Consider the following 25,341-nt stretch of genomic DNA (forward strand, 5'->3'; position numbering starts at 1 on the left):
ATCCCTGAATTACAATGCTAGAGCCCAAAGCCTCCACTGCTTTACCCATTAATGAACTATTAACATCCACCTTTTCTCCTCACTATTTCAGCTCTAAATATACTGCTGCAAGGTTAGGCAATAAAGCTCCTTTCTCACCTACCTAGGAAAAGAAAAAAAGACTATGCTCAATTCTAAACTGGTTGCAGTCGACTGTATGAATCCTTTATATATCATTCCGCTCTAGTTGGGTGCATTCATTCAAATACTCAATAATTTATCTTTTATTACAACTTACAGATTCTCTAAAACTAGAGGTTCACTAAACCTTACCCTACACGGGTGTACAAATTTTTACACAAACTAAAAGACACTGGCAAACATTGGAGTCAAATTAGGTATACCAACACAACTAAGATTTATTTCCAACTAGTTGGTCTTGCATATATCAAAAGCTACTACACCTAATTTATGTTTTTTTCTAGAATGGACTTTAGGACTTTCCCTACTCTAGCACAGGATCTTTATTGCTGGTAAGCCTCGATAAAACGCTAATTGTTCAGTCGAGGCTTACCAGCAATAACAATCCTGTGGGAATGCAGCCTCAACCTGCTGGAAAAGCATTTAACTGGAGTCGTCTATTCCTGATCCAACAAAGGAAAGAAGCCTTGATCCCAATACTAGCTGTGGATTGGAATGTTATTTTATCCAACTGACTCTAATCATGATTATTACTCTAAACAACTGGATTGGATTTTCCAACTCTCTTTATAAATAGACTGCTTTCAATTTCACTTGCCCTAGAACCTCTTTTTATTGATATTGATCTAGAATCAGCTTATCCTAGTTTCTTTATTATTCAACACCAGAAGCTATTGTCACGACTTGAACACATGACCTTCATAAAAGAAATGAAATAATAAATTTGTTTTCCAGGCAAGATTTGGTGATTTGGGACATTCCAGGTAAAAAGGTAGTGCATGTCAGAATATAGTCCATTTAGTAATGTCAGACTATTTTAGCTTAGCTAGGTTCGTCTTTTGAGACTTCTTTCAGTTACATCGCTATTCTGGCAAGGCCAATGTCAGAAAGCTGGAGCAGGAATAGAGTTTAGGACCTAAACTGGAAAACAATCAACTCCTGTGTGCAACAATATCAAACAATTTTGCGAGAAATAAGAGAAAAGGAGAATGACAGAGACATACGCCTTACACCTGAAACCTTTCACATCACTTTACAAAGTACATTCTTACCCTTATTTGTGGAGACAATGTCGTTTTGCCTAATACACAATCTGCTCCTCTAGCAATAATATCAAATGATTTGAAGACTCAAATGTCTTATACCTGGATTCTTTTATAGGAAAACTTACAATGACAATTCTTACTGTTAGTTTACAGATATGTATAGTGTGATTGTCCCACATTGGAAGAGGAGTAATATCTCCTTGTAGTGTATCGCTATAAATAGGGACCTCTTGTATTGTATTTTTTTTTATAACCGTGGTGTCCGGGCCAGCTTGCGTGCACCTCGACTAATTCCACGGGATACCTGCCACCTCCCACTAGCAACAGGTACCAGGTAACTCTATCCACCAAGGCTTGGATAGATGGGAAGAAATCACCTAGTATTTGCTTCCGCTGGGATTTGAACCTGAGACCTCATGGTTCTCACCCACTTCATTGACCACTAGGCCACACCTTTGGGTTTGTATTGTATTTATCATCCAATATCAATAACATATTTTCTCCCGTGCCTTCTCACATGGTATCAGAGCATTAGTGAGAAAAGATCGCTGTGCGTCATTCCAACGTTAACCGGGAAGAAAGAACTTAGTCATCGTGCAATTTTTCCGGTGACCTAAGGCTTGTCTAAGTGAAAGTCACTTTCTGTCGGTGTTGTGCTAAAACCAACATCACCACGAGGTAGATCACCCTCCGACGACCAACCCCTGAAATTTTATCCGGCAAAAAAGGCGCCACGCTCCTCCACGCGCCGGCAACAACAACTTTTCCGGCGAGGGTTCCGGCCACTTTCCGGCCATTTTTTTGCGAAGCTTCTTCAGGACAGTGTGCTCTCCTCAAAATTCCGAGCTTACCCATCTAATTCAAATCAAATTCCGATCACTTTTATATTTTTCCGGCGTGAACAGTGACCTTTGCGGCCATTTTTTGAAAACATTTCTTCAGGACAGCTTGCTCGCAAAGGAATTCCGAGTCTATCCATCATGGTTTCGACAAATTCCGACAACTTTGGAATTTTCTGGCGAGCTACAGTGTTTCCGGCAAAGAACATTGTTCTGTTTTCCTGCTGTAAACAGTGTTTTTCAAGCTATTTCTTCAGTTTTCTAACAGGAGTTACTTATTTCCACTATTTCAAGTTAATCCTACTACTACAAATTGTAGCGACATGGGAACCGATGCTTTGAATAGTCGGATGGTTTCTTTAGCAGAGTATATTGAGTTCCTTCAGTATAAAGCATGTAAGCAGACATCTTCTGAGATAGCTTCTGTTGTTCAAATAGGTAATAACGTGACTTGTTTCTCCCAATCTTCATCCGCTGAGTCTTGGGTCATTGATTCAGGTGCATCAGATCATATTTCTGGTAACAAATCTCTTTTCACTACTATTTGGTATTCTCAATCTCTTCCAAAAGTCACAATGGCCAATGGGTCTCAAACCATGGCAACTGCAATAGGTCAAGCAAGCCCACTTCCTTCGTTACCTTTAGATTCAGTCCTTTATGTTCCCAATAGTCCTTTTAATCTCATAGCTGTTAGTCGCTTAGCCAAATCACTTAAATGCGCTGTTTTATTTCTTGATGACCATGTTTTTATACAGGAACGTAGTATAGGGCGGATCATTGGTACCGGGCGTGAATCAAACGGACTTTATTACCTTATCCTTGCTAAATCACATGGACTCACATCTTGTTTTCCTTCTACAACTTGTTCTGTTACTGATTCACCAAATTTATTACATAAACGGTTGGGACATCCCATTTTGTCAAAACTTCAGAAAATGGTATCTGGTTTATCTCACTTGTCAGCTCTAGAGTGTGAGTCATGTCAGCTCGGTAAGCATACCCGCTCCCATTTCCCTCGGCGTCTTGATAATCGAGCAGAGTCACCTTTTACTTTAGTCCATTCAGATGTTTGGGGTCCTAGTCGGGTCAGTTCCACATTGGGATTCCGCTACTTTGTCAGTTTCATTGATGATTATTCCAGGTGCACTTGGATATTTTTGATAAAAAATCGATCTGAGCTGTTTTCTATTTTCCAGACATTCCACGCTAAAATTCAAAATCAATTTGGGGTTTCTATTCGCGCATTTCGTAGTGATAATGCCCGAGAGTATTTGTCTTCCCAATTTCAGCAGTTTATGAAATCTCATGGGATTATTCATCAAACATCTTGTCCGTACTCATCTCAACAAAATGGGGTAGCTGAAAGAAAGAATAGACATCTTATTGAAACTGCTCATACCTTACTCATACAATCTCATGCTCCATTGCGTTTTTGGGGGATGCAGTTCTTACATCTTGCTATCTTATTAATCGTATGTCATCTTCAGCTATCCAGAACCAAGTTCCATTCTCTGTCATGTTTCCCCACTTACCTTTGTTCTCTCTTCCACCCCGTATCTTTGGAAGCACTTGTTTTGTCCATAACCTTACTCCAGGAACAGATAAGTTAGCTCCTCGTGCTCTTAAGTGCGTATTTCTGGGTTTCTCGAGAACACAAAAGGAGTATCGATGCTACTCTCATGACCTCCAACGGTACCTTATGTCCGTTGATGTTACCTTCTTTGAAACCCAATCATACTTCACAGGTTCAAGTCATCACGTAGATATTTCTGAGGTACTACCAGTTTCATCTTTTGGAGATTCAGTCACTCCAGCTCTACCACCTACAGCTCCAGTTGTAGCTCCACCACCTATAGCTCCAGTTCCTCCACATAATCCAGTTCAACCTTCTGCAGCTTCACCACTCTTGACTTATCATCGTCGTCTACTTCCAGCATCAGGCCCAGATGATTCACGCCCCGCATAAGATTCTGCACCTACTGCAGACTTGTCTCCTCTTAGTCAACCAATTGCACTCCGCAAAGGTGTACGATCCACACTTAATCCTAATCCCCACTATGTCGGTTTAAGTTATCATCGTCTGTCGTCACCTCATTATGCTTTTATATCTTCTTTGTCCACTGTTTCTATCCCTAAGTCTACAGGTGAGGCACTATCTCATCCAGGAAGGCGACATGCTATGATTGACGAGATGTCTGCTTTACATGCCAGTGACACTTGGGAGCTTGTTCCTCTTCCTGCAAGTAAGTCTACTGTTGGTTGTCGTTGGGTTTATGCAGTCAAAGTCGGTCCGGATGGCCAGGTTGATCGGCTTAAGGCTCGTCTTGTTGCAAAAGGATATACTCAGATTTTTGGGCTTGATTATAGTGATACTTTCTCTCCCGTGGCTAAAGTAGCATCTGTTCGTCTCTTTTTGTCCATCCATGGCTGTTGTACGTCATTGGTCTCTTTATCAGTTAGACATTAAGAATGCTTTTCTCCACGGTGATCTTGAGGAATAAGTTTATATGGAGCAACCACCTGGTTTTATTGCTCAGGGGGAGTTTAATGGTTGTGTGTGCAGATTGCGCAGGTCACTATATGGTTTGAAACAGTCCCCTCGAGCTTGGTTTGGTAAGTTCAGCACAATTATTCAGGAGTTCGGCATGGCTCATAGTGAGGCTGATCACTCTGTGTTTTATCGGCATTCCGCTTCTAATCTGTGTATTTATCTAGTGGTTTATGTTGATGATATTGTTATTACTGATAATGATCAGGATGGTATTACTAATCTGAAGCAACATCTTTTTCAGCGCTTCCAGACTAAGGATCTGGGCACATTGAAGTATGTTCTAGGTATTGAGGTTGCTCAGTCTAGCTCAAGTATTGTTATTTCACAGCGGAAGTATGCCTTAGACATTCTTGAGGAGACTGGAATGATGGGTTGCAGACCTATTGACTCTCCTATGGATCCGAATGCTAAGCTTCTGCCTGGACATGGGGAGCTTCTTAGAGACTCTACGACATATAGGAGGTTGGTTGGCAAATTGAATTACCTCACAGTAACTAGACTTGACATTTCTTTTCCGGTGAGTGTTGTAAGTCAGTTTATGGATTTTCCCTGTGATAGTCACTGGGATACAGTTATTCGCATTCTTCGGTAGATAAAGTCAGCTCCAGGCAAAGGATTACTATTCGAGGATCGAGGCCACGAGCAGATTGTTGGGTACACAGATGCTGATTGGGCAGGATCACCTTTTGATAGACGTTCTACGTCTGGATATTGTGTTCTAGTAGAAGGTAATTTGGTCTCGTGGAAGAGCAAGAAACATAATGTAGTTGCTAGATCTAGCGCCGAAGCCGAATATCGGGCCATGGCTATGGCGACGTGTGAGTTAGTTTGGGTCAAGCAGTTGCTCAAGGAGTTAAAGTTCGGAGAAATCAACAAGATGGAACTAGTGTGTAATAACCAAGCTGCTCTTCATATTGCGTCAAATCCGGTGTTCCATGAGAGGACTAAACACATTGAGATCGACTGTCACTTTGTCAGAGAAGAAATACTTTCAGGAGATATTGTTACAAAGTTTGTAAAGTCGAATGATCAACTAGCAGATATTTTCACTAAGTATCTTTCTGGTTCTCGTATTAGTTACATGTGTAACAAGCTCGGTACATATGATGTGTATGCACCGGCTTGAGGGGGAGTGTTAGTTTACAGATATGTATAGTTTAGTCTTGTCCCATATTGGAAGAGGAGTAATATCTCCTTGTAGTGTATAACTATAAATAGGGACCTCTTGTATTGTATTTATCATCCAATATCAATAACATATTTTCTCCCGTGCCTTCTCACACTTACATTTATTTGATGAAGGGCAAATACTCCATACTATAATAAGTGTAAACACAAACTATTATAAACTCTGTATAAGAAACTTCATGAATCCATCAATATTGAAGATTTCATCAACTCGTAAATAATGAATACCTTTGGACAAGATGGCTCTTCAGCCAGCCTTTTCATAGAATCTGGTCTTCCAATGAAATTGACATATCTAGTAATTGACTCACGGAGGTCACTAGAATCACAGAGTATACGGCTGTGGAAGCTTTGATGTACTGCAACAACTGCGAAGGTGTTGTTGTTTACAGAAACTGATCTCAGATCAGTCAACTGCCCAGGCTTCAGATCTGGGTACACAGAGTATAGATAGGATGTGATCAAATAATCGAGGACAGCATCTCCGAGAAACTCCAGTCTCTGCTAAAGGAATCAAATGTTCAAAGAAAGAAGTTGCTGCAAAGTACTAAAAATCGCCTACGCAACAACCAGAAAGTTACAGAAAAGTAGGCTATTGAAAAAGAGAAATTCCATACCTGATAGCAACCTCCTCCGTGGTTGTTATATGATGGATGGATGAAGGCCTGAATGAGCAAACCCTTATGGACGAATGGATAACCTAATAAATTTTCAATGGCAGGAATATCTATTTCATCAGCAAGTGGCATAAAGACTTTGCTTGCAGCGCAAATACTCTTTACTTGTGATTCTTCGAAATCTGTATAGATACCAATACATTTAAGAAATGCAATTGCTGCTTTGAAGCCACTGTCAACTACAAAAGCGCCAACAAGGGCTTCAACTATATCAGCAATTGTTTTCTTACGCAACCACTGATGACATTTGCTACACCTAACTTCAGTCTTTGCACCATCGGTTACACTACCACATTGACCGTGTATGCTTTTTTCTGTTTGTTTGTTACAGATTACAGGGCACGGACGGCCTACTACATAAAAGTGGTTGGGATCAAATGATTGATCACGAATAAATGCCTGGCACAAAGAAAAACTTAGAGATTCAATCAAATCAATTGACTTAGAGTATAAACATCTTAAAAGGAGAAAGCTCATAAATATATATATTTATATATAAACACGTAATCAAAACATATTTACACACATACAGTCACATTAATGTATATTCCATGACCTCCTCCCTCATAGGAAATCACAATTGCCTCTGATTTCTAAAAATTCATTAGAGATATGCGGTTTCATCTTATATTCATATTTATGTTCAATTATTGAGATACAGAATGCTAGCTGTCTTATTTATCACACAAAAAGAAAAATGCAGAACTGTCTAACTCGAGAATCCAACAACATAGCTCATTAGAAATTGAGGAAGTCATTTTAGTATGGTGAGTATGTTCATTTTATGTTTATGGCTTGCTCTTGACAACATTCGGATATTTGTGCAGCGGACAGCATACTCGTGACAATCAGAGTAAAACATTTCCTCATACTAGGAAAAGAAAATGTCAGCTACTACTGAATATTAAGGTGTATCAAGACAACATCAAACAAACGTAGTAGGACTAATTTTTCCAATGATGCCACAAAAAAAACATTCATTATCAGCTAATCAAATATCACTATCTTTAACATGTTAAATGTATGTATAGAAAAAAGTTTACTGTTCCAGACACAGAGGATATCCCCTCTTTTACTTGGTTGGATAGGAGATCATCAAATCTTATAGCTCTCTTAATCCCAATTTATACGGTAGTCTTTCTATTTAATATCTTGAAATGTTTTAACCCATACCATGTTTATACAATTTTTCACATTTTCAATACCTTGAATTCATTGTCATTGTATCAAATAATAGGTTACTCATGAATGTATCAGATATTTATTACTCCCTTCGTCCCATTCTACTTTATGGTTATCGACTAGGTATAAAGTTTTATTAGTAAATTTAACTTGGTTATTATATTAGTTTAGTGGAGATAATATTAAAGTTATTTGATACAATGACAAATTATTCGAGGCCTCATATTAATCAACACAGATGAATTTCTTTTTTTCCTGATAAGTTTCAACAAGATATATTCTATTTCTGCTCTTTTATTTGTTTTTGGGGCCATGTGAGATAAAAGAGAGCCACACGTGCATCTGAGTTTGTGTTAAGCAATGGCAGTGTTTGCACTTTCTCACAATGAAATAATGTAAAATTTGCAAAAATTCAAAAGCCATGTTTTGAAACAAGAAAAAGCACGCATTCTCTTATCTGAACATAAAAGATGTGCTGTCATATCACTGAAAACCTGTCCATATCTAGCATTTAGAGTTTTCAGCAACACCATGTACCTGTAAATTGTTTCTGACTGCTATCGTGTACAGATAGGAATTGTTCACAATGTTTGAGCGCCTTCTAGTTAACTGTCCTTCGTCAAAGGCATCGTATGTAAGAAAGACATGCCTCCCAACTGCAAACTTGAGAAATGCATCACCAAGCACTTCAAGCCTTTCAAGAGAAAAAGGTTCATTGCATTTCTCTGTAGTAAGTGCTTCAAGAACCTGGTCCAGTTCTAGGCAATTAATAGTAAACTAGGTACTGTATCTGGCATGATTCATATGCTATGAACAAGTGAAAGATGTAAAACAGATGTGTTTGATTGAGAAATACTACTAAGCTATGTTGCTCGGACTCTCCCAAAGTGTCGTCGGTGTGGGTCAAATTCTCCAAAGTAGTGCATTTTAAGATCCGACACGGGTGCGGCAGCATTTTGGAGAGTCCGCGCAACATAGCTACTGAGGATGGAAGAATTCCTTACATGATCTATTGTTACTTCCCTTCCCTCAGGGAAAGAAGCAGATAGCCAGCCCTTAAGTTCAATAGCGACAAGTAAGCTTTCAAGACGATGCATGATCGATGGCAACAGTGATAATGAGCTCCCAATATCTTTGGAAAATCCAATTATCATGAGCTGGCAAATTTCAGCAGGTAGTTCAACAAAGTGCTCCTCTTTATCACGCAACTCTGTGTAGAGGGCCAGAGGAAAGTCATTCATTGCAAAATAATACACCACTTAAGTTACTGTGTTTCTCAGAATAATAGGCATAATAAAAATTGAACTTATTTTCAGGAGGGAATAACAAGCTGACATTCTGAAAATCTGGCAAGTTAAATAAAGAAGAAAGCTTATCATTTTCTCATGTCATTTCTTGGTGAAGCTAGTCCCAAATGACTTACTGAAGTTTTAGAAGAAAATATAGACCCTTCACCCTTGGAGCTGCTCGGCACATTATGCCAGTGCAGATATCCTCTAAAACCAAATATCCTTTTTTTTCAATAAATAATAACTATTAAAACCATGTATCTCCCCTCCATTATCCATTCTCCTGTCAAATCCCGGGGTTTTTATAAGTTTTGAGCCAGGAAACAGGCCTCAGCATTATTCACCCAAGAAAAATTCTACGCAACTGGACTTTTCACTGTAATATACTAGGTGGCGATTTTATTATCTTCTACCACTATTCCTATTGCTTTCACCGAAAGAGGTTACAACACAATTTGCCTGATGAAAAGCTGATGTTGAAGCAAAGAGAAAAAAACCAATGTTCAGAGACTATGGAAGCAGCAATGATACTGTTCAAAGAAGTAGTGTAGCAAACCCTTTAAGCAATCTCTTGCAATTTGCACTTTAGTTAGTTTCATATTTATTTCATATAAATCTTTCAACTTATCTTACTTAGTTGATTTAGCAACCATTTGATGTCATTTTTTTTAAGTAGTTCCTTCATCGAATTTAGAACTAGGGTTCTTTTTTTCTTTTTGATGACCGTGGTGTCTGAGCTACCTTTAGCGAACCTCGACTAATTCCACGAGGTACCTGCTACCTCCCACTAGCATAGGACCGGGTAACTCTGTCCACATCTCCATTTTGATTTGAACCTAAAACCTTGTGATTCTCAACCCACGTCATTGACCACTAGGCTGTCCTTTGGGTGCCATTTAGAACTAGGTTTTTTGGATGCTCTTTCTCACAGATAAATAGAACTAGATAGAACTTTATCAGCACTCAATAGTCTAATGTCAATGATTTTGCCTCTGACTTTCAAGTTCTATAGTAGAGTTTGTGGTTTATTTGCATTCATAGCAGATGCCCATTAGTTTAATCAATATGCTTCAACATGTATCGGAGTAAAACCCTTTCTTTCAATCCCCCCTCCCTTGCATCACAAGTCTTAACGAGTTTTGCAATAGAAACCGCTCAACTATGCAGCTTGAATAATAAGCAATTACCTGAATAGCCTTTCTTTCGTAGTAAGTTGTCCAAACAGAAGAGTTGTTTTGCTTTTATTAGTGGTTGCTCAGGGTACGAAAGATGGATACCAAAACTGTAACAGAAATCTCTCACCCATTAGAATATACATGATATAAAGTAATGTAGCTCTAAACAAGAAGAGCACGCCAGTCCCTTTAGAGGCCAGTTAGGGTAACCCAGAAAACAAGCAGAGTTACACAATTGCAATGAAAAGAAGTCTCTCTTTCCCAAACTAAAGCAGGTTGTCTGCTTCCTAAACAAGTAAAGATACATCAATAACGGGAAGTTTCCCAAACAAGCTAGTATACGGGAGTTATCCCACATTAATTAAATTATTTACCTTATCAAAAAGGGAAAAGGAAGTTACATCAAGAAATTCTGTTAGTACTCAAGGCTCGCAAAAAGTATAAAATAGACATATAGTGACTGACCATAATAAAAAAATTCCAGAAGAAAAAAAAGAACTTCCAAATACATGTGAGGAAATTGTTTAATTGGTTCTCCAGCAGCAAGCGGTTAAATGCTAATCGACCTCATCAAAAACTCTTTTAACTGCCATTCTCTTTGCATCTAATTTGTAAATTTTCTCCCCTTTTGGCCACACCAGACCAAGGGCTCATTTCCACTTTATTAATACTTGAACTCCTATTCTGGTTTACAGTAGACAGAAAAAAATATCTGCGCATGCGTATGCTAGAATCAACAAAAGAACAGGGAACCAAGCTGGTAAGCAAAGAACAAAAATAAAGTCATTTACTTACGTATCATAATAGTGTTTGACATGGTTTTTTGAATCTTTATATATGCTGTATGCATTGCTTTCTTTGACAACATCAGATATGAAGAAAAATGTATCCTTGCATGGAACATATACCAAACTATTGGCAACATCATGTACGCTTTTGGAACCATTGGCAAGTTGCAACTGCTCATCAAATTTGGATATCTCACTATTGCCTGCATATACTGAAGTCCCAAAAATTGGTGATGACAAGCATCTTCTGACAAGCTCCCAGTCTATGGAAATTTTATTGTGTCCACATAAATTGACGGGAAGAAGTAGGTAAAATTTTGAAGCTGAGTCAACAGAATCTTGTTTTTCCAAAGATACAAATTCTGAAATGAACTCAGAGCGGTCAAGAATGATCTTGAGGAACATTCTCTGGAATTTCTCTGCTAGTTGTACCTGCTAAGAGAAAGTAGTCAAAATATTGAAGAGAGCCTTTCTGTTTATACTAGAAGAGGGTCAAATAGTTTACCTCATTGTTCTCAAAATTAGTAGCTCCTGATGGAATAAGCTCTGTCTCTACAGATCTACCTCGAGCCAAGTTGAGATCAAGTTTCATTCTCTCAGCCTCTTGGGGAAGAGGTGCTTTCAGAAATAGGCCAAACTTTTTATAAACCCTATCAATTGGACAAGGTGAAAAGTTAATGTAGTACGAGTTAAGGCAAACAGGACTCTCTGTCTCAGTCCATGGTTCTTTAAAGGCAGCGGGAACAATCATCTCATGGAGCTCTTCTCGTGCATCTTCGCCTATGACATCAACATTACAATGATGACAACAAGCACCAAAATAACACAAAGCATATTGAAAATGCTTTTATTAGAATAATTTTGCCTAACCATCTGAGCTTTCTGAGTCAGAAAAACCATGAATCAGGTCTTCATCTTCATCTGCTTGATCCGGCAAAAGATAGTCAGTGAGTGCTCCAAGTTCATGCAAGCTCTTGCAGGCTCTTAAACAGGCATCTTTCTTAGCTGCTTCTATAGAAGATTGAGGAGCACTCACGATTTGATGCATTGGAGCATTTGAAGGTAAAACTAATTTGCAAATAGTTCCATCTATGTCATCAAAGTAGAAGAACTGCGGCTTGGGGCAGAAAAACCTACAAAAGAAGCAAAACGAACAGAAAGAAATCGTGTTAACCCATGAAGATATGAGTTCCGAAAGCAAAATCCACCCATAAGTGATACAGAACAGAATAAACTTTAATTAGAAAAAGAGAAACAGAAATAACAAGTGAAATTCAGTAAAAGATCATACTCGTCACGTGGAAGCTTGGAACAATAATGGTGAAGCAACGAAATGCTTGATGCAGAACTGATGGTTGCACCAGTCATATCTACTTTGTATATATTTTCCTGAAAATCTATAACTGTCGTGCAAGATTTCCTGGAAGAAATCTCATCATTCATCCGAGCTTCATTTCTTGAAAAATGCTCGATCAAATTAAGCTCCCTTTGGTTATCACTGCCAAGAGGTTTGTGTCAGAGATATTGCTCTGATGAACTTGACAGGTAATAAGGTACAGAAAGCATAAACTTTGGAGATACCTATCAACCAAAAATGCATATTCAGACTTTGGCATGCGGGCACGCCCTCTAGACTGTATAAAACTGGCAACAGTTTCAGGAAGATCAAATCGTATAACGAGGCAGCATGTCTGGATATCAAGTCCTTCCTCGCCAACTTTGGTGGCAACCAATAAGTTGAGCTGTTAAATTGAGCAATGGATATGCGATCAATCTCACCCAAACTATCAGATGGAGACTCAAACATAAACATGGAGTTACCCTCCCAGAGGTCCTCTGGCTAAGAGAATCAAGCGAGCAGAGAAAGAATCTAACAAAGAACCAATACCTCACCAGAACGGAACTTATTGAGAATGATATCTGTATTTTTTCGTGACATACTCTTCAATCCCGAGTGCACTCCTACAAGAAACCCACACTTCCAAGAAGATAAAACTTTCAGATGCTGAAGCATATATGAAAGAGATCTCGCAGTCACGATCCTATTGACAAAAATTATGCACTTCATATCTGGTTGTACCCTGAAAATAAAGAGAGGGAGATACCAAAATGCAGAATATGAAGTTGAGTCTCGAATTCCTTAGCGACTGAACTCACTAAGAAGAAGAAATATACATCCATGATATCAAACAAAACGAAGCATTTATTATACGTATTGGGTAAAGGTATGGTATGAAAGCAAGAAACATACATCAATGACTTCAAACAATATTCTTATTATTTATATCGGGTAAAGGTACATTATGAAGGCGAAAGATCACGCTGAAGAATAAACTTTTAGGGGAAGAAATGTGGTTATCAACTAAGTTCACTGCCAATACTCCTTCGGTTGATTTTATTATAATCGGATACAATGACCCATAAGAACACCCCTCAAAGTGGAATTGCCTATTTTGTTTCCAGCTACTTATAAATCCTGAATAAGTTGCAGAGAACAGGAACAGGAAATTATTCATTTAGCTACATAATGACTAACCCGAAGTTGGAAAGGATTCCAATTAGACGTAAAAGCTTTTTGGAGAAATAAGGCTCCTTCAGAACTTCCACAATTGCCAAATCAGGATTCATACCATCTGCATGATAAAGCATATGTTAGACTTGTAATGTACAGAGGAAAACAACAAGAATATACTCGAGCCGCAACACAAGACATTCTTAAAATCAAAGGTTTTTTGATATTTCTGTTGGAACAGATCATTCTTTTAAGCCTACATTTGCAGGAGTTGACTTTTATCATATGCCCTTAGTCTTCATTAAAAGACCCTAAAGCACAGCAAATAAAATTCGAAATCAAGTCTAACTTTACACAGAGGTAAAAAAGAGGTGTGGAAAGATTTCTGTTAGTCTGAAACTTGATTCATCATACTTGTTCAGTCACAACATGATTCCCATCTAGTTGTCAAGCCTTTTTTCTTTGAAATGCTAACATCGCACTGAAAACTAAGGCAGCTTATATTCTTGCTTCATTGGTAAATTGAACATCAAATGATAACTTTCTTCCATGCATAAAACTTCTTGCTTTAGTTTCTCCATTCTTTTATTTATTGCAATAGCGATTGTGAAAAGTTACAAATTATGTGGGGGAATAAACTCTATTAAGGAGACTTTTCCTATTTTTGATAAATATCGCATCTTCCTATCCTCTCCAGTCTCTTAGCATTTTTTTCACCTCTTATAATGGAATTAATTCCAAATTTGTAATATGGATGTGTAGCCCAATTGTGTTTGAACCCCCAAGTGTTCTACATAAGAAATGGATGTCTCCGTTTGGATCAACAAGATTAAAGTGCCATATGCAAACAATAGATGTGCGACATATTCCATGTCATGCTCTCCTCCAACAACCCGAAATTACACTAAGAATTCACTAGCTACAGATTATAACACTAGCTCTCTATTATAAACAATAATAACAACGGCAACATAGGTCTTCCTGCCGAATAACTTTTTGCTCACAATAACCCCCACCCAACAACACACACACACACACACACACATGCAATGGGTATGCACTAGTTCTCCACTTTCTACAACTTTCCCCAAGAAACCATTCTGGATAACGACTAATCTAAAATAAAATAAAAAATCAATTGGCAAGGTCACATGCCTTCTCATGTCTAGTTTAACTAGAATTCCCAACTTTCCACAGATCAATACAGAATTCGTCAGTTCGTTTGAGATCACAGGAGCATCCATACCCTTCAACCAGTGAAAGCATCTTTTTTTTTGAAATGATAACAGGTTTCATTGATATATAGATAAATCTCAGCGCCAAGATAGTGCTGAGCGAAACGGTCCCTAGTTACAAGACTTCCAAAAACTAAGAGATTGATGAACAAAAACAAGTGGTGAAAAACTAGTCTTGTGGCATTTACAAGGACCCGATGAGATCAACTAGGGAATCTGCATCTTGTACTAAAGCTTCTTTACACCAAAAGTGAAATAAAAATATACAATTCATTTTAATCTTCTGTTCAGGGTTTGCTGAGTCTTCAAAACATCTGGAGTTCCTTTCCAGCCAGATAGTCCACCAAATGCATGCTGGAATGAGACTCCACCACCTCTCCTGGCTGCTTCCTGTAGCTAAAAAGTCCCAACTAGACAGCAAGTCCATAGTCACTCTAGGCATCACCCAGCTTAAGCTTTTCATACTTATGAAAAGCTGCCACAATCTATTGGACACCTCACAATGAAGAAATAGATGATTGTAGGTTTCGATGGCCCTTCCGCACAGAAAACATCTGGAGCACAGAGGCATTCCTCTCTTCATTAAGCTCTCGTGTGTCAGAACAGCCTGTTTGACCACTAGCCAGCAAAACACATTAACTTTTAAAGGGACCTTCAACCTCCATATGTGCTTCCATATCCAAGCCTCTTGTTGCTGCGAACTTCTGTTTAAAACCTCATATACAGATTTCACAGTGAAAACTCCTTTGCTATTGTTTTTCCATAACAGTTTGTCCACTTGCTCAGTTGGACCTTTGAAGTTTTCCAAAAGTTTCAGAAGCTCAATTACTCTGATCACCTCCCAATCATTCAGAAATCTTCTGAATCTTAAATTCCAGCCTTGCTGATTCCAGGTATCAGCAATAGAAGCATCTGGCTGTTGCGCTAAAGAGTATAGATCAGGGAAACTGTCTTTTAGTGGAGTATTCCCTATCCAAACATCCATCCAGAAAGAGAGTTTTTGCACCATTGCCCACCTTTATGCATGAATTGCTAATTAGGTTTTGCCAGAGAGATCTAATAGATCTCCACACACTCTGGATACAATGCTATTCACCACAAATCTCAATCTCATTAACAACACATTTACCATTGTTCAGTTTCCAGCCAAATTGATAGGTCCGAAGTCCTTATTTATTATCTGTTGCTTTCCTCTTCGGAATTAGAATAAAGAACAAAGAATTTAAATATCTCTTAAGGGACCAAACCGATGAAAATGACGCACGCACTATAAACATTGTAGTTTACCACTTTCCATTAGTGTTTAAAAGAGGCAAGAGTGAAACCTTCAAATCCAGTGCCTTGTCTCCTAAACAACTCTTCATCCCCTACTCCACTCTTTCAGCTTCAAATGGTTTCTCTAGCTCCTCTATTTTCCTGCTGTCGAATTTCTAGAAAATAATACCACCAAATCCTGACATGTGTGCCCTTTCTTTAATGAAATTTATTACTTCATCAAAAAAACTACCATCAAATCCTGACCCCTACTCATCATATTTCTCATAACGACAGATATACCTGCAAAATCTACTCTTTATTTTCATTTTCCTTGGAGTACCTAGTCATCTATTTGCATCTTCTCAATGAGATTACATCTTCCATGTCCACTATGTGCATTGGCAGGTGAAAAGAATTTGGTCTTGTTATCACCATTATTCAGCTGAAGGAAATTTGGTAGTAGTGTCACCCAAGCCTATCTTTAACTTCCTCCCTCAAAATCTCAACATCATTAAAAGCAAACTATAAGACAGTTAAGTGTAAAATTTGCTATGCAAATATAGTTATAATCAATGTAATATAGCATTAGTGACCACAAGTGGGTAAATATAGCTATATGTGTTGATAGTAAATGATGACCATAAAAGGATTCAGGCATAAGATATTTGATTTCATGTGTTCCCTCCATTCTCTTATTTCTCGCATAAACCATCACCTTCGACCAACTGCAATGTATGTACTCCTGTAATAACTCTGTAATGTTTGTTTCCACTCTGCCAGATATCTCCATGTTTCATTTCTTGAGGTTTCTTCTACTTATGAGCTTCTTGGCTACCTAAAATGTGGTTTCCTCTCGTGTACTTAACTATCCCACTGTCTTAACCATCTCTTTAAATCCTTCATGCTGAAGCCATATGTTCTCAGATTTGATGGAGATGGTCCTTTTATAACCACCAGTTCTTTAAGTGAATAGGACAATGATCCAACACTAATCCGTACGCCAAATGGGTAGAGTGACAAAAAGAATTCCCTCCCATTCAGTCGATACCAAGATCAATCCTGGAAATCGTCCTTCTATTCCTCCAAGTGAATCTTGTCCCAAGTGATGGCAAGTCGATGACCACAGTTGAAGATAAAGCCAGAGAATTCCTCTGGAACTTTACCACCAATGGTGTAAACACTATTCCTTCCTTGGCAAAATCAGCGGCAATCACCTATGTGTATTTGCCGTTTCATCTAACCTCAATAATTCCTCCTACAGTGTCCCCATTCCATTTATACAGTCCCCATACAGCGTTAAGAAGATCCGCGTAAATCTGGATTTAAATTTCATTTACTTGTTTTAGGTGTACTAGTTCTCCTCACTTACCATTTTTGGACAAAGACACATTAATTAGAGATACTGAAAGAAGCAAATGGATATTTGCACCAGTGTTTAAAAAAGCGCTCGCTTCATCGCTTTAAGCGAGAAGCGAGGCGAAGCGTGAAAGGCAGCGCTTCAGCTTGCTGAAGCGACTCAGGTAGGTAAAAGCGACCGCTTCTCTGTAAAAAGCGAGAAGTGGGAAAAGCGAAGCGAAGCGAAGAAGCGTCCGCTTCTCTATATTAAAATACCCAATCCTATTTTTTTAAAAACAAGTTTTTTTGGATTAAACACTGATCTTCAACAACAACGACTAGTATTCTTCAACTTCCAACAGCAACGACTTCTTCTTCATCACTTCTGATTTCTGAAAGAATCTCAAATCATCAACTAGGGTTGTTCTTCTTCTTCTTCAACTTCAAGTTCAAGACTTTAAGACTTCAACAGGTATGTTCTGAACTTCTGATTTCCATTCTTCTTCTTCTTCTTCTTCTTATTCTTTTTCTTTCTAAACGTCCAAAAAGCAGCGAAATTCTGGCGAAATTTTTCCAGAATTTTACTGCCCAATTTTTTCAGTTATTAACAGAGAATTCCTATGATTTTTTATATCCTTTATAGTTTATTCTTAGTTCTTATTGCCTTTCTTATGTGTTATGTAGTTGTTCTTTTAATGGCGCCAAAAGAAGATAGGAAAGATCCGGCTTGGGCTTACTCTGAAAGAGTTTGCGAGACCAACAAGATGGCAATTAGATGTCTTTTTTGTGACAAGATTTCAAATGGAGGAATCTATCGTCAAAAAGCGCATCTAATCAGTGGTGATCCAAATGTCGCATCTTGTCCTAAAGTTCCGTCGCATGTGAAGGAAGATTTGAAAGCATTCCTTCATAAAAAGAGAGAGTTAAAGACTTAACTGATTCATGAACAAGAACTGTATAATCTTGATGACGATGATGAAACAGAAGAAGGTGACGATGCTTCGTCGCTTCCACCAAAATCACAAAAGCGGGGAAGGATGCAACCAATGTCTTCTAGTTGTGGATCTACTGGCAAGACCAAAGGTCCTATGGATTGTTACTTCTCGCAAAAATCTGGAGATAAGGAAGGAAAAAGTGGTAATCCTCAAATTGATGCCAAAACGATTTTGAGGGATCGTGCAATTACAATGTTTGCGCGGTGGATGTATGATGCAGGTCTTCCTTTTAATTGTGTTAATTATACCGACACTTTTTCTGCTTTTATTGAGGCCGTAGGCCAATATGGTCCAGGAATGAAGCCTCCAACATATCATGAAGTTAGAGGGCCATATCTAAAAAAAGAGGTGGCAGAGGTGAACAAAATCGTGGAGGAGCACAAAGTAGAATGGAACAAGTTTGGTTGTTCCATTATGATGGATAAGTGGACGGCGAGAAATGGAAAAATGATCATCAATATCTTGGTGAATTCTCCTAAGGGAAGCCTGTTTCTTGAGTCCGTTGATGCAAGCGACTCTTCGACTGATTCAACCAAAATGTACTCCTTGTTCAAGAGTACAATAGACTCTATTAGAGCAGAAAATGTTGTTCAAGTTGTCACGGACAACGCCAGTGAAAATGTTAAAGCTGGCGATTTGATGTCTGCTGGGTACCCGCATATTTATTGGACTCCGTGTGCAGCACATTCCATTAATTTGATCTTCGGTGACATTTTCAAGGAAAGACCCTTTAGTTCAATCTTTAATCAGGCAATTAGAGTGCATTCCTATATTGTTCAAAGGCCTTTGTTATTGAATATGATGAAGAGATTCACTAAACAAAGAAGCTTGGTGAAACCCGCAAAGACAAGATTTGCTACTGCTTTCTTGACTTTGCATAGGATGTATGAGCAAAAAAGCAATTTGAAGAAGTTGTTTGTTTCAGATGAGTACACTAACAGTGCCTATGGAAGGGAAGCTCGAGGGAGAGAATCAGCAGATATTATACTTTCTCCTTCATTCTGGAACAATGTGGTTCATGCATTGAAGATTGGTGGTCCTTTAGTTAAAGTGCTTCATTTGGTGGATGGGGAGCAAAGGCCACCAATGGGCTACCTGTACGAAGCAATGGATAGGGCAAAAGAGGCTATTCAAGTCTCGTTTAGTGATCAAAGAAAATACAAAAGAGTCTTTGAGATCATAGATAAAAGGTGGGATAGTAAGCTTCATAGCCCTTTGCATGCAGCTGGACTTGTTTTGAACCCGGAACTGTTTTATGACGATGAAGAAAGGATTCTAGGAGATGAACCTTTGTGGAATGGATACTATGAATGTATTGAGAAGTTGATACCCGAAGAATCCGTGCAAGATAAAATAACAGAGCAGTTTAGTATTTATAGGAATGCTAAGCAACTTTTTGGAAAAAACATGGCAATTAGACAAAGAAAGACGAAGTCACCAGGTGAGCGAGTGCTTATATGTTGTTTTATAGTTAATAAGTTATTTCTTTATCAATATTATGTTTTGAAAATTTGTTCTACTTCTACAGTTGAATGGTGGAAGCAATATGGCCATTCCACTCCGGATTTACAAAAGTTTTCCATCAAGGTTCTAAGTCTAACATGTAGCTCATCCGGGTGTGAAAGGAATTGGAGCGTGTTTGAACATGTAAGAACTAAGAAGAAAGATTTAGTATATTGAGATAATTAAATTATATCTCAATTGTCCTAAACTTACTAATTACTTATTATTTGCAGATTCATACCAAAAAAAGAAACAAACTAACCTTGAAGCGTCTCAATGATCTAGTATTCATTAAGTACAATAGAGCATTGAGGCGTCGTTACAACGCTCGCAATGTAATTGATCCAATTAGTTTGGACAACATCGATGATGCTAATGAATGGCTAACTGGAGTCCCGGAAGATCATGCAGATGAACAAGTATTTGAGGAAACTTCTGATTTCACTTGGGGTGATGTTGCGGAAGCGCGTGGAATTGGGGAGAGGATTTATGGTTTGAGGGGGAGTACCTCAACTTCAAGTTCACAGAGGAAGGGAAAAGAGGCAGCTACTTTGTCCCTAGATGATGAAGAAGAAGAAGTTGAAGAAGATGACGAGCAATATAATAATGATAGTGGAATACAAGAATTTGACAATCTTGTAGAAGAATAGGATGCTCATTTTGTGCTTTGATTGATGCTACTATTTAGTTTTTACATTGAAGAATTGAACATTTGCTTACAATTACATGTGTTGTCTATGCAATATATATATATATATATATATATTTTAAATTTTGCTTCACTTCAAAAAAGCGAGCGCTTCGCTTCTCGCTTCTCGCTTTAAGCGAAATGAGGTTTGTCGCTTTTTCTCGCTTCACGCTCTTCACAACACTGGCAAAGGAACACCCTGCTTAATCAGCGGAATGCTATAAATTGATTCAAACTTCCAAAGCTAAACTTGGCTTCTTGAACCAAGTAATCCATGATCAGGCCAGTAAGAATAGAATTCTTGTTCAAGCTAGAACTCATAAGAATACTTGTAATGATGGAAAGAATACAAATAGCTATAGAACAGGAATTTACAATAGAATAAAACATACCATTAGCACAACCAGAAGTAAACACTGCAGCGACCTGACTCAGATATCTGTCACACAAAGAGTCATCACTAGCATTAACATCAGCTTCCACCATTTGATGGCGCTCATAGTGATCCCCCTTTAAGAGGATGCAACTAGCCTTCACCAAAACAAGGGTGCAACTTAGAATTGAATTTTCCAACTGTAAGTCTTAAAACTAATAAATAGAAAATAGATCGTGATGTCTTCCCTGTAAATTAATAGTGCTTAAATCATGCTAAGCATAACTAGGGAACCAACAAGATTCTGGAGTGCATACTCTACTGAAAATAATGTCTAAACTAGGGTAATGCATGTGAACTCTCCAGCTGAAGTGCTTTAACAATACACACAAAATAAAATCTGAAGTGCCTACAGCTCTAAAGATATGCTTTCCATCTTTCCTTCTTTGAGGACAAGGAAGATTTCAACGGGGGAGAACTGATATGCAGTCAAAAAGAAGAAGCTTAGAGAGTTGTACAGTGAGCTTGCGGAGTTGTAACTAGCCGTTAGGATTAGTTAAAAGACGGGAGTTTATAGTTTTGAGGGTGTGACACTTTAGTCCCTCTTATAGTTTATTTAATACTTTTGTGTGTTTACAATTGGACCCATGTAATTAGCCTTTAGCATTACTTTTGGTCCTATAGAGTTGGTTAGCTAGTTTTGTCTTTTAGTGAGAGTGGAGTATATATTCCTGTACCTTTTGGTCATCAATCAAAGAATTATTTTTTTGATAAGAGGGAAACCCGCAGCCGCTACACTTGGTGCGCGCTGGGTAAACCTCCCCTTGTGTAATAGTCTGCAAACCACACAAGGGAGGTAAACCGCACTAGGCAAGCCATGTGCAACAGGCTCAACCCAGAAGGCATTGAGGGGGATTCGATCCCAGGTCATCCGTATGGATGACTGCCCTCCAAACCAACAGGGCAATTACACAGGTCATCCGTATCAAAGAATTATTCTCTTACCCTAATTTTATTCCTTTTTAGCTTAGTTTTCTATTCCTTCTTTTACTGTTCCATTGACGGCTGCAACAGTGGTATCAGAGCACGACCTCGGCTCTGTGGATTAATGGCGGAATTGAATGAAGTAATGAAAATGTTACACCAAATTTCTACAGAGATGACAGGGTTTACAGTTAGGCAAGATCAGCTTGAAGCTGGCCATGAACAATCTTGCAGAAATCAGGAGGAAGCCTTGAATGAAATCAGAGAAGTGTTGAACGAGGTCATCCATGGCGGAAAGAGACCTGAGAGAGACAAGGACCTCAACCATAGTGGAGAGGAGCTGTATTCGCCAAGTGATAAACCACTCGACCTAGGTAAGGTAGCTACTCCTTCTGTTGGTGTTAACAGCTCAATTCCTCTAGGAACAAGTAATAACACTGTTCCATTGACTGTGAGCAACCAAATTCCCAACTCTCAGTTACCTCCACCTGTTATTCCTGTTAATTTCAACCCTCTCCCACTTCCTGTGAACACCATCTCTCAACCCCAAGCTCCTATGACACTAGGCCGAGCTGCCATAACTCAGTTCAACCAGCTCCAAACTCAACCAACGCAGCAAAGCTTCTCTCCCCAACCTAGATTTACCACTGTCCAACCCCAACCATTTCTTACTCCTCAAGGTGCCAATAGACCCTACTACTCTGCCCAGAACATGCCAATGTCATATGGCCCTTACCCACCAACATATTACCCACAACCTACACACATTTCACCATCCCTGTACCACCAAACACCCTATATCCAGACACCTCTTCAGCCTACCCCTGCACATATACCCTACCAAAACAATCCCATGTATACAAACCAGCCAAACACACAAAATGTAGCCTATCCTAACCTGCCTTTTACTAAGAACACCAAGGTTGAATTCCCTAAGTTTGATGGTGAAGATTTGAGAACTTGGTTGTATAAGGTGGAGCAATTCTTTGCTGAAGAGGAAGTCACCATCCAACAGAAAATGAAGCTAGTATCTCTTCACTTTGAAGGTGATGCCCTTCAGTGGCACTTGGGATATATGAGGAGCAGGGGACAATCACCTCTTCCTACTTGGGAGGAGTATATCTGGGCCTTGTGTGATACTTTTGGGACTGAATACACTGATCCAATGACTGAGATCATGAACATCAAACACACAGGGACAGTGAAGGATTACCAAAGAGCTTTTATCAATGTTATGACTAGGCTCAACATATCTGTAGAACATGCTATCAGCATATTCTTAAACAACCTCAAGCCAGAACTTAGCCATGCTGTGAGAATTGGGAATCATTGTACATTGCCCCAGGCTTTCTACTTAGCTAGGCTACATGAATCCAGCTTTGCAGCTCAGAGTAAGGCTATGAAAATGGGCAACTCTGTGTCATCTGTGAATAGAGGGAACATGAGTCATGGTCAGAACAATTGGCCCAGGAGCAACTTGAATGCACTCAAGAAACCAATCACAGCTAAATTTGATAACAATAGAAAAAGGAGGTTGAGTCCAACAGAAATGGATGAGAAGAGGGCTCAAGGATTGTGTTTCTTTTGTGATGAGAAGTTTGTGCCTGGTCACAAATGCCAGGCTAAGAGGCAATTGTTTTCCCTAGAACTGGAAGCAGGTGAGGTACCAATAGAGGAGGAGGAAGAGATCCAAATAGAAGAAGAAGGAGAAGAGATAGCTAAGGAACTCCCTGAGAACTGTGCTATTTCCCTACAGGCTTTAAATGGAACCTTAGGTTATCAAACCTTGAGGTTGAGAGGGTTCACAGAGCAAAGACCCCTGGAAATCTTCATTGATTGTGGCTCTACACACAACTTCATAGATGAAGGAACAACAAAAAGGTTGGGGTGCCAAATAAGCAAGACTAAACCTCAGCTGGTACAAGTTGCTGATGGTAGGGAAGTGCCCACAGATAGTATATGTAAGGGGTTTCAATGGTTAATGCAAGGGGCTGTGTTCCAGGATGACTTTCTGGTATTTCCAATTGGCAAAAGTGATATAGTATTGGGAATACAATGGCTCTACCCCTTAGAGGATATTAAGTTCAATTTTAGGAAGCTCATGATTGAATTTGAGTATGAAGGGCTGCTGCTCACTTTGCAAGGGATTCAGCCTAAATTCAAAACAGTCCAAGCAAAAGCAATGAACAAAATGGCCATCGAAGGATCCCAGTTCTTCATGGTCAAGGTAAGAGAGGCAGAATGCAAGGAAGTGGAGGTGACAGAACTTGAAAAAGCTTAGGAATCTAGGGAACTCAAGCAGGTTCTTGATGAGTAAGCAGGGATATTTGGAGAACCTACACAGTTACCCCCCTCAAGAGGGGCGTTTGATCACCATATTCCCTTGATGGAGGGCAATTTACCAGTTAACTCAAGACCTTTATAGGTACTCAGCAGTCAACAAACGGTCTCAATATTTGACAATTAGACCCTTCATTGTTAAAACAGACCAAAGGGCCCTAAAATTCCTTTTAGAACAGAAGCTTCACACTGGAACCCAGCCCAAATGGATCACTAAGTTGATGCAATATGACTTTGAAATTGAATATAAGAAAGGAAAGGAAAACAAGGCAGCAGATGCCTTATCTAGGATTCCACTGATCCAACTTGCTGCTATGACCTTATCTACTGTGAGGACTGATCTGCTAGAAATGATTATGCAAAGCTGGGAGCTAGATGAAGAACTGAAGGCAGTCGTTCAATCAATACAACAGGGAGAAGCTGATGCAAAGGGATACACTTTTATACATGGCCAACTCAGAAAGAAAGGAAAGATAGTAGTTGGACCTAATCTTCAACTTAGGAAGGATATCTTGCAATTGTGGCTTAGTTCAACAGTAGGAGGGCGCTCAGGGATAGAGAACACCTACAGGAAGGTAGCTGCTCTTTTCTATTGGAAGAACATGAAGCAGGAAGTTCAAGAACTGGTCAAGGCATGTGATGTTTGCAGGGGCACAAGTACGACAATGCTCCTTATCCTGGGTTGCTGCAACCACTCAAAATACCAGTAGCAGCATGGAGTAGTATTAGCATGGATTTCATAGATGGCTTGCCTAAATCTAAAGAAAAACAGTGATTTGGGTGGTGGTGGATCGACTAACCAAATATGCTCATTTCATAGCCCTTTCCCATCCTTATTCTGCCAATGATGTTGCAAAACTTTTTATGGAAAACATATACAAGTTACATGGAGTACCTGAGGATATCATTAGTGACAGGGATCCAATCTTTACCAGTAAAGTTTGGCAAGAATTGTTCTCTATGATGGGAGTAACACTCAATACCTCTACTGCCTATCACCCTCAAACAGATGGACAGACAGAGGTAGTGAACAGGTGCCTAGAGACCTACCTAAGGTGCTTCTGCTCAGACTCACAATCATGGTCCCAATTCTTAGCCTCTGCAGAGTGGTGGGACAATACAACCTTCCACACTTCTATACAGAGCACACCATATGAAGCTCTGTATGGACAACCACCCCGCTACATTTACCCTACATGGCTGG

At 39.1% G+C, this 25,341-nt stretch overlaps 1 protein-coding gene across 2 annotated transcripts in view; it reads right to left on the reverse strand.

Annotated features, from left to right (window-relative positions):
• LOC107804767 (dicer-like protein 4) overlaps positions 1-25,341 on the reverse strand; it is a 55,546-nt gene that overhangs the window by 9,669 nt on the left and 20,536 nt on the right. Inside the window, exons 9-21 of one of the 2 annotated variants that reach the window (XM_075236611.1) lie at positions 20,833-20,971; positions 13,452-13,548; positions 12,804-12,996; positions 12,497-12,657; positions 12,207-12,413; positions 11,786-12,048; positions 11,421-11,695; positions 10,923-11,347; positions 10,140-10,234; positions 8,668-8,873; positions 8,201-8,410; positions 6,422-6,880; positions 6,033-6,305 (exon numbers count right to left, since the gene is read on the reverse strand). In XM_075236611.1, coding sequence (XP_075092712.1) covers positions 6,033-6,305; positions 6,422-6,880; positions 8,201-8,410; positions 8,668-8,873; positions 10,140-10,234; positions 10,923-11,347; positions 11,421-11,695; positions 11,786-12,048; positions 12,207-12,413; positions 12,497-12,657; positions 12,804-12,996; positions 13,452-13,548; positions 20,833-20,971 — 3,003 coding nt within the window. Of the gene's footprint in view, positions 1-6,032; positions 6,306-6,421; positions 6,881-8,200; positions 8,411-8,667; positions 8,874-10,139; positions 10,235-10,922; positions 11,351-11,420; positions 11,696-11,785; positions 12,049-12,206; positions 12,414-12,496; positions 12,658-12,803; positions 12,997-13,451; positions 13,549-20,832; positions 20,972-25,341 lie in introns of both variants that reach the window. The other variant, XM_075236610.1, reaches the window with a different exon arrangement.

Source organism: Nicotiana tabacum, chromosome 18 (genome assembly GCF_000715075.1).
Source record: "Nicotiana tabacum cultivar K326 chromosome 18, ASM71507v2, whole genome shotgun sequence".
Classification (NCBI taxonomy): Eukaryota; Viridiplantae; Streptophyta; class Magnoliopsida; order Solanales; family Solanaceae; genus Nicotiana; species Nicotiana tabacum.